Source organism: Gymnodraco acuticeps, unplaced genomic scaffold, assembly GCF_902827175.1.
Source record: "Gymnodraco acuticeps unplaced genomic scaffold, fGymAcu1.1, whole genome shotgun sequence".
Classification (NCBI taxonomy): Eukaryota; Metazoa; Chordata; class Actinopteri; order Perciformes; family Bathydraconidae; genus Gymnodraco; species Gymnodraco acuticeps.
Window position 1 is genome coordinate 12,501 of NW_022991349.1, and position 10,847 is coordinate 23,347.

The 10,847-nt window shown below is 39.1% G+C and overlaps 1 protein-coding gene across 1 annotated transcript in view; it reads right to left on the reverse strand.

Moving 5' to 3' along the window:
* The window catches only part of vamp8 (vesicle-associated membrane protein 8 (endobrevin)), a 15,105-nt gene extending 4,811 nt beyond the window's left edge, over window positions 1–10,294 (reverse strand). The window contains exons 1-2 of the mRNA XM_034240618.1: window positions 10,085–10,294; window positions 1,164–1,331 (exon numbers count right to left, since the gene is read on the reverse strand). Of these exons, the coding sequence (XP_034096509.1) occupies window positions 1,164–1,331; window positions 10,085–10,099 (183 nt within the window). The 5' untranslated portion in view covers window positions 10,100–10,294. The remainder of the gene's footprint in view (window positions 1–1,163; window positions 1,332–10,084) is intronic.
* Between the last annotated feature and the right edge of the window lie 553 nt (window positions 10,295–10,847).

Consider the following 10,847-nt stretch of genomic DNA (forward strand, 5'->3'; position numbering starts at 1 on the left):
AGCCGCCTTTAGCTTAGCGGTGGTGACGTGAAGTCATGTGACCGTGCTGTAGTTCCTTTATAATAGCCCAACATTAGCCACCTTTAGCTTAGCGGTGGTGACGTGAAGTCATGTGACCGTGCTGTAGTTCCTTTATAGACCCAACATTAGCCACCTTTAGCTTAGCGGTGGTGACGTGAAGTCATGTGACCGTGCTGTAGTTCCTTTATAGCCCAACATTAGCCGCCTTTAGCTTAGCGGTGGTGACGTGAAGTCATGTGACCGTGCTGTAGTTCCTTTATAGCCCAACATTAGCCGCCTTTAGCTTAGCGGTGGTGACGTGAAGTCATGTGACCGTGCTGTAGTTCCTTTATAACCCAACATTAGCCACCTTTAGCTTAGCGGTGGTGACGTGAAGTCATGTGACCGTGCTGTAGTTCCTTTATAGCCCAACATTAGCCACCTTTAGCTTAGCGGTGGTGACGTGAAGTCATGTGACCGTGCTGTAGTTCCTTTATAGCCCAACATTAGCCCCTTTAGCTTAGCTGTGGTGACGTGAAGTCATGTGACCGTGCTGTAGTTCCTTGATAGCCCACATTAGCCACCTTTAGCTTAGCGGTGGTGACGTGAAGTCATGTGACCGTTGCTGTAGTTTCCTTGATAGCCCAACATTAGCCACCTTTAGCTTAGCGGTTGGTGACGTGAAGTCATGTGACCGTGCTGTAGTTTCCTTTATAGCCCAACATTAGCCGCCTTTAGCTTAGCGGTGGTGACGTGAAGTCATGTGACCGTGCTGTAGTTCCTTTATAACCCAACATTAGCCGCCTTTAGCTTAGCGGTAGTAAAAACGTTGAGACCACTATATTTAGCATTTAGTAACTTCTGTCTTCCTCTCTCTTTCTGCAGCGCCTCGAAGGAAACCACAAAGAAAGGCAACATGAAGAGAGAGAACAAGGCGTATTCCTACAAGGAGCAGACCATCGAGCTGGAGTTACAGGCGGTAACTAACCATCATCTTTGTTTATTTTAGATATTAATCAGTTTTAATTTAAGCATTCTTAGTCTGTTAGTAGCTAGAACGTTAGCTTTTTACCTCAGAAATCATAAAGTGGTGTTAATAAGTGGAGATTATCCTGCTGAACTGAACGTGTTGGCATCATAATATCTCTGTATCATGACCTTACCCCATGCTGGAGGTCCTCAGATTTCCCCATCAGGTCGTCCAGCCTCTCCCCCCGGGCGAGGATGCGGTCCACGTTCTGCGTCATGATGTCTTTCACCCCGTCCACCTGGTTCTTCAGGATCTGAACCTTGTCTTTGGGCTCCGGCGCCGCCTCGGCTCCTCCTCGCTCCTGGGACCACACAGAAAAAGAAAAGTAATTCAATGTAGAAATGTGTTGATGAAAGGAGCATTACACATGGGAGCGGCAGTGGATTTTTTTTAAAAGGCCTAAAAATGCATCTTTTTAGAATAGACTTTTACTAGATCTTTAAAACCCCCTCTTGTTGCCATACCGGCGTAAACGTCACTGCTTTTGTTTTGTCGTTGTATTCGTTTTTGTCGTTTTGTTTCAACCATTTTACTCTGTAGCACTTTGAGTTTTGTTTACTCAAATTAAAAGTGCGCTTGTAAATAAAATTGACTGTTATTATTATGAAATGTATGGTGTAGGGCTTAAACTACTTTAAAAACAATAATTAAAAAATACGTTAAGCTGTCAAAAGTTAGTTTTATTGCATTCATTTACAGTAAGTGGAATGTGATGTGGGCTAAAACTACAGAATGTTTCCATTTTCAATTAATCTTCAATTATTAATCAATAGATTTGATTGTTTAGTCTATAAATGTCTTGTTTTGACAGTCCCACACTTAAGGATATTCACTTAGGTATTATGTAAAACAGAAAGAAAGAAGGATATCTCAATTTCTGAGACTTATAAACAGCATTTTCTGAAATAATTGCATGAAAAATACCAATAAATGGATTATCAAAATAGTTGTAGCTTATAAAAAACACCAAAAATACAATTTCAACTTATGAAATATGACCAGGTTACTCAATATAATCCTCAGATCTTATTTATAGCAGTGCTCATGAAGGAGCTATTTAATTTGTACTGAACTAGACCTGCCAGTTTCTCCAAAATAATTCCCAAAAAGTTCTTTATTTAAAATGTTGTTTTGAAGAAAACTAACACAAATATTGAATAATCACATATATATAAAGCGTAATCAATTTATATCAAACCGACTTTAATGCCCTTTTCCCGCCGAAGCGGTTCCAGGGCCAGTTTGGAGCTAGTGCTTTTTTTTTTTTATTCTTGCAAATTACTGCACTTGCACAATTGTATGTTTTGTTATGCCTTCAGTTTATTGCATGTTGCATTATTGAAGGAGACTTCAGATTTCCATTGACAAACTAAGCTGAAGCTAAATGACAATAAAGCCTCTGAATCATGAGCTCCAGAAACGTGAGAAAACATAGAATAACTTTGCCTAAGAAAATGTCTCAAAGTCGTAAATAAAATCCACATTTGTTTATTATTCCTGCAACTTATTGTAAGAGATGAAGGAGTCGGGACCTTTACACGTTTATTACGCCGTAGCTTTTGTAAGAATAACATTCCTTTTCGTCTATGTTGAGTAATAAGAGGCAGCCATTTCCCATGAGGCAACAGGGCTGTAAACACAACGGTCTCCAGGAAACAGAGCCTGATGTCTCCCTGCTCTCCTGTTACCTCCTCTACTCTGCTCCTTTCATGAACTTACAGCGGCCACTCTCCTGTAGTGTGTTATATAGGTTTTAGTGCACGTCAATGGTCTGCAGAGGCTAAAATCCTTCCTTTGTTTACTTCTATAAACATACTGACATCACTGTTTAACACTCACGCTTCTATTGGCTAGCGCTCCACATTGTAAGTGACAGGCTAAGGGGCGGGACATCTCTAAGCGGTTGACCAATCACAACAGAGCCGACCAGCTAACCAATCAGAGCAGCTCTGGTTTCAGACAGAGGGTGAAAGGAGGTGCTGCAGCACAGACAGTATGAGAACAATACAGAGCTTTTTGAACATTAAAGCATGGAGACATGTAGAGACACTACATACTGATATACACCTGAACATCAGCAGGAGAGGACTCTTTAAAGTAGAGACACTACATACTGATATACACCTGAACATCAGCAGGAGAGGACTCTTTAAAGTAGAGACACTACATACTGATATACACCTGAACATCAGCAGGAGAGGACTCTTTAAAAGTAGAGACACTACATACTGATATACAACCTGGAACATCAGCAGGAGAGGGACTCTTAAAGTAGAGGCACTACATACTGATATATAACCTGAACATCAGCAGGATAGGACTCTTTAAAGTAGAGACACTACTATACTGATATACACCTGAACATCAGCAGGAGAGGACTCTTTAAAGTAGAGACACTACATACTGATATACGACCTGAACATCAGCTGAGAGGACTCTTTAAAGTAGAGACACTACATACTGATATACACCTGAACATCAGCAGGAGAGGACTCTTTAAAGTAGAGACACTACATACTGATATACACCTGAACATCAGCAGGAGAGGACTCTTTAAAGTAGAGACACTACATACTGATATACACCTGACATCAGCAGGAGAGGACTCTTTAAAGTAGAGACGACTACATACTGATATACACCTGAACATCAGCAGGAGAGGACTCTTTAAAGTAGAGACACTACATACTGGATCTACACTGAACATCAGTAGGAGAGGACTCTTTAAAGTAGAGACACTTAACATACTGATATACACCATGAACATCAGCAGGAGAGGACTCTTTAAAGTAGAGACACTACATACTGATATACACCTGAACATCAGCAGGAGAGGACTCTTTAAAGTAGAGACACTACATACTGATATACACCTGAACATCAGCAGGAGAGGACTCTTTAAAGTAGAGACACTACATACTGATATACACCTGAACATCAGCAGGAGAGGACTCTTTAAAGTAGAGACACTACATACTGATATACACCTGAACATCAGCAGGAGAGGACTCTTTAAAGTAGAGACACTACATACTGATATACACCTGAACATCAGCAGGAGAGGACTCTTTAAAGTAGAGACACTACATACTGATATACACCTGAACATCAGCAGGAGAGGACTCTTTAAAGTAGAGACACTACATACTGATATACACCTGAAACATCAGCAGGAGAGGACTCTTTAAAGTAGAGACACTACGTACTGATATACACCTGAACATCAGCAGGAGAGGACTCTTTAAAGTAGAGACACTACATACTGATATACACCTGAACATCAGCAGGAGAGGACTCTTTAAAGTAGAGACACTACATACTGATATACACCTGAACATCAGCAGGAGAGGACTCTTTAAAGTAGAGACACTACATACTGATATACACCTGGACATCAGCAGGAGAGGACTCTTTAAAGTAGAGATACTACATACTGATATACACCTGAACATCAGCAGGAAGAGGACTCTTAAAGTAGAGACCTACATACTGATATAAACAACCTGAACATCAGCATGAGAGGACTCTTTAATGTAGAGTACACTACATACTGAATATAACACCTGAACATCATCAAGTAGAGGGACTCTTTCAAGTAGAGACACTACATACTGATATTACAACCCTGAACATCCACATGAGAGGACTCTTTAAAGTAGAGACACTACATACTGATAGTACACCTGAACTCAGTCAGCAGGAGAGGGACTCTTTAAAGTAGAGACACTTACATACTGATATACACCTGAACATCAGCAGGAGAGGACTCTTTAAAGTAGAGACACTACATACTGATATACAACCTGAACAAACAATCAGCAGGAGAGGACTCTTTAAAGTAGAGACACTACAATGCTGATATACAACCCTGAACATCAGCAGGAGAGGACTACCTTTAAAGTAGAGACACTACATGACTGAATATACACCTGAACATCAGCAGGAAGAGGACTCTTAAAGTAGAGACACTACATACTGATATACACTGAACATCAGCAGGAGAGGACTCTTTAAAGTAGAGACACTACATACTGATATACACCTGAACATCAGCAGGAGAGGACTCTTTAAAGTAGAGACCTACATACTGATATACACCTGAACATCACAGCAGGAAGGCTCTTTAAAGTAGAGACACTATACTGATATACACCTGAACATCAGCAGGAGAGGACTCTTTAAAGTAGAGACACTACATACTGATATACACGAACATCAGCAGGAGAGGACTCTTTAAGGTAGAGACACTACATACTGATGTACACCTGAACATCAGCAGAGAGGACTCTTTAAAGTAGAGACACTACATACTGATATACACCGAAACATCAGCAGGAGAGGACTCTTTAAAGTAGAGACACTACATACTGATTACAACCTGAACATCATCAGCAGGAGAGGACTCTTTAAAGTAGAGACACTACATACTGATATACACCTGAACATCAGCAGGAGAGGACTCTTTAAAGTAGAGACACTACATACTGATGTACACCTGAACATCAGCATGTGAGGACTCTTTAAAGTAGAGACACTACATATGATGTACACCTGAACATCAGCAGGAGAGGACTCTTTAAAGTAGAGACACTACAACTGATATACACCTGAACATCAGCAGGAGAGGATCTTTAAAGTAGAGACACTACATACTGATATACACCTGAACATCAGCAGGAGAGGACTCTTTAAAGTAGAGACACTACATACTGATGTTACACCTGAACATCAGCAGGAGAGGACTCTTTAAAGTAGAGACACTACATACTGATATACACCTGACATCAGCAGGAGAGGACTCTTTAAAGTAGAGACACTACATACTGATATACACCTGAACATCAGCAGGAGAGGACTCTTTAAAGTAGAGACACTACATACTGATATACACCTGAACATCATTATTCTCTCCCTCCTTTAAAGTGTAGTGAACCACTGAGTGGCTGACAGATATCAAGTATCAACTCTCAGAAGGAGGATGAAGACAGAAACATTTTTAAAAAGTTCCTGCATCGACGGCGACTTCTCAAATACTTGAACTTGCTGTGCATAGAAACATCTTCCAGTAAACCTAATGATGGTTCAATCATCTTGTAAATATGCTTAAAGTTATCCGGATAAAGAGCTCTCTGAAATGTGAATCAGTTGAATCGACTCCAAGTCATTTGAATGCGGTTGTAAATGCAAAGCGTGGATTTCATTAATCACTTTAAACCCTCACCGCTCCGGTTCTTATCGAGTCAAATGTGGAACAACAGGCAGTTAGATTTGACACTGATTATGTAAAACAACACTCGTACATTCGGCAGGGTTTTCCCCTTCCTCTCTGAGTCAGTGTAGCGTACAGTAAAAATGGGTTTTCTAGACTTTTAATGTTTCAAAACACCAGAAATCACTATTTTTAAAGCAGAAGTCTGCATGTTAAAACCAACAGACGAACACTGGACAAGCTTCTGTTAGATGTGTGAAGATACACGTTAAACTTAGCTGGATGGCTGCAACCAACAATGACTTACTGCCATTACCTATTTAATCAAATGCAAACTATTATTGTGTAAAATCTATTAATGTTTGGTCCATAAAATGTCAGAAAATTGAGACAAATGTGTTTATTTGTCAGAGCAAAACTATAGATAATAACTTGAACTGATACACAAATTAGAAATAGTAGCATCTCTCGTTATTGTAGAAGCTGGATGTTTCAAAACCTCAGAAATCACTATTTTTAAAGCCAAGTTTTGCACCTAGTTAGATTATTTTAGGAGCGAGTTCGACACGTTGTCACAGAGTCGTTATTAACACAATATAAGGCTGCGATCAACAATTATTAAATATCGTTTCGTGTGGAAATTAGAATGTTGAGTAATCGATTAATCATGTAGTAAATGTCTCGTTTGGTCTTCACGTGTGAAAACGAACTATATTCAATTCAAAATTATATAAAAACTAAGAAAAGCAACAAATCTCCTCATTTTGGAAACTAAAAATATCATTTTCTGTTCATTTTGGATTTAAAGTTTGAACAGAGTTGGGATTTATTTTCTGCAGATCGATTTATAAATGATTTGACTCGTCAATGCAGCTCTACAGTAAGGAAGCACATGATGTATACTAACACTACACACTGATATACACCTGAACATCAACAGGAGAGGACTCTTTAAAGTAGAGACACTACACACTGATATACACCTGAACATCAGCAGGAGAGGACTCTTTAAAGTAGAGACACTACATACTGATATACACCTGAACATCAGCAGGAGAGGACTCTTTAAAGTAGAGACACTACATACTGATATACACCTGAACTCAGCAGGAGAGGACTCTTTAAAGTAAGACACTACATACTGATATACACCTGAACATCAGCAGGAGAGGACTCTTTAAAGTAGAGACACTACATACTGATATACACCTGAACATCAGCAGGAGAGGACTCTTTAAAGTAGAGACACTACACACTGATATACACCTGAACATCAGCAGGAGAGGACTCTTTAAAGTAGAGACACTACATACTGATATACACCTGAACATCAGCAGGAGAGGACTCTTTAAAGTAGAGACACTACATACTGATATACACCTGAACATCAGCAGGAGAGGACTCTTTAAAGTAGAGACACTACATACTGATATACACCTGAACATCAGCAGGAGAGGACTCTTTAAAGTAGAGAAACTATACTGATATACACCTGAACATCAGCAGGAGAGGACTCTTTAAAGTAGAGACACTACACACTGATATACACCTGACATCAGCAGGAGAGGACTCTTTAAAGTAGAGACACTACATACTGATATACACCTGAACATCAGCAGGAGAGGACTCTTTAAAGTAGAGACACTACACTACTGATATACACCTGAACATCAGCAGGAGAGGACTCTTTAAAGTAGAGACACTACATACTGATATACACCTGAACATCAGCAGGAGAGGACTCTTTAAAGTAGAGACACTACATACTGATATACACCTGAACATCAGCAGGGAGAGGACTCTTTAAAGTAGAGACACTACATACTGATATACACCTGAACATCAGCAGGAGAGGACTCTTTAAAGTAGAGACGACTACATACTGATATACACCTGAACGTCAGGCAGGAGAGGGACTCTTAAAGTAGAGGACACTACACTACTGATATACACCTGAACATCAGCAGGAGAGGACTCTTTAAAGCTAGAGAGACTACATACTGATATACACCTGAACATCAGCAGGAGAGGACTCTTTAAAGTAGAGACACTACATACTGATATACACCTGAATATCAGCAGGAGAGGACTCTTTAAAGTAGAGACACTACATACTGATATACACCTGAACGTCAGCAGGAGAGGACTCTTTAAAGTAGAGACACTACATACTGATATACACCTGAACGTCAGCAGGAGATGACTCTTTAAAGTAGAGAGACTACATACTGATATACACCTGACGTCAGCAGGAGAGGACTCTTTAAAGTAGAGACACTACATACTGATATACACCTGAACATCAGCAGGAGAGGACTCTTTAAAGTAGAGACACTACATACTGATATACACCTGAACATCAGCAGGAGAGGACTCTTTAAAGTAGAGACCCTACATACTGATATACACCTGAACATCAGCAGGAGAGGACTCTTTAAAGTAGAGACACTACATACTGATATACACCTGAACATCAGCAGGAGAGGACTCTTTAAAGTAGAGACACTACATACTGATATACAAGTTTGAGACAACTACAGCTGTATTCGACATTTAGAAATCTATAATAATTCTATGATTTATTTGAGGTATTATATAAGTGTAACATGACTACATTTAATAACATGACAACTTTTAAAAATGCCTTTCTTAGCTCAGTTTTATACCAAATATATAAGCCGGTGTATCAAAGTAGCTCAGGAGGTAAAAGTTGGAATATTACCCCCAAAAAGTGCATTTCAGAGGAGAATTGATCGTCTTTTACCTGTGATTTATTGATTAGATGAAACATAATTAGCTATATTAAACTACCTTAAGAACATTAACTACCCAGCTAATATCCGGCAGTGTCTCAGTCAGTAGGGGCTTGGACTGTGAGCTGTAGGGTCGCCGGTTCAAGTCCCGACCAGACCTAAATATGGAGTGTGGACTGCTACTTGGAGAGGTCCCAGTTCACCTCCTGCCCTGCCGTGGTGCCCTTGGGCAAGGCACCGGACTTCCCCCTTCCCCCCCGGGTGCTGTACACTAGCTGCCTCTCCTACTACTAGACTCCTGGTACTAGGATGGGTAAAAAGCAGAGAACACATGTCACTGTGTGCTCCGTGTGTGTGACCATTAAAGAGGGTTTCATCCCTCCCAATCTATCTATCTATGAAACTGAGAGGCTTTTTTTTTTTTAAGTTGTCATGTGATGTATGACTTAAATATAACCCTGAGATCAATTTAAAATAATAATATAACTTAAATGTACACTATCAAACTAGCTCAGGATGTAAAAATAGGAATTTGACCCCCAAAAAGTGCATTTGAGAGGGAAATGTGGCACTTTTTACCACTATATCAAAGTATAGTTAAAAACTCTTTATTTAATTGTTTTAATTTTTATCTTGCACTGTTTTATTCTAACTTTTTTTTAAATGCAACTTTTATATTATTCCTATTTATGTTTATTTAACAGTTTTATTTGTGTACCTTATTTTAAAATGTAGTATTTACAGACAACAACCAGTGAAGAAAGTGTTTTAAAATATGCGGGAAACCACCATTAGTATGACTTAATTAGCGAAATAAAAAGATGTCAATTAATTAAAACCGAATAAAAGAGTTATTTTAAGATTTTGGCCTAAATTAATTCACAATAAAAACCTGTATTTCCACTAAAGAGTGTTTGGTTTCTACAGATATAAAGGGACTTTCTCTCAATCAACGCTAAGTTAAAACACACACTTATTAAACTAACTTTATGACATGATTTAAAGTTATGTTATCCATAAAATCCACCTGTTGAGTGTCGTTAAACACGGTGACGGTGAAGAAACAAACAAGCTTCCGCCATTATCACCTACCGGATCAATGTCCATGTTGGTGGAAATAGTCCCGATTGAGCCCCAAAAGGTGGATGAAGTAGGTTCAAAGTTGTTGTTGTTGTTTGCAAGTTTTATTCAACTCTTTTTTTAGTTGTTTACAGAGTTTTATGCTCCAACAACAGCGAGCGTTTCCTCTTCTGTCTGACTTCCTGGTTACTTTTTTTTTCCTCCTTTCAAAGTAAATTCCTCCGCGTCATGTGTAAAGCGGCCAATAACGTAGGGACTACTTCTTTATTTTCAAAACAAAGCAGGTCTAAAAGTCATGCTGTGTTTTAATATCGTTTGGAAAATGATATATAATCCTTAAACATGTCAGAAACAAAGCCACCTTTCCTACACTTTATACAATAACACATGAAGAGTGATACGACTACAATTACCCCAAATTAAATGCTTTGCTGTACGATCCAATTCATTCCATAAAAACAGAAAGCAGCCTCCGCAGATTTATTGTGTAATACTTTCAGGTTCTTCTAAAACACATGCATTGGAGGATCTGAATGTCTTTGTTATAACATGAAAGGCAGTATTTGATGTGTGTAGGGGACAGGTTGCCGTGTAAATCATTAAAAGCACTTTAAAATCAATTCTGAAAGACACCGATAACCATTTCAGTGATTCCAGCACATGGTGTACTTCTACTCCACTACATGTATTTAATCCCTTTAGTTACTTTACAGATGTGGATGAATGATGTGAAATATAATCAAGTGTTGAATCAGACTTTAGTTCCACCTGGAGT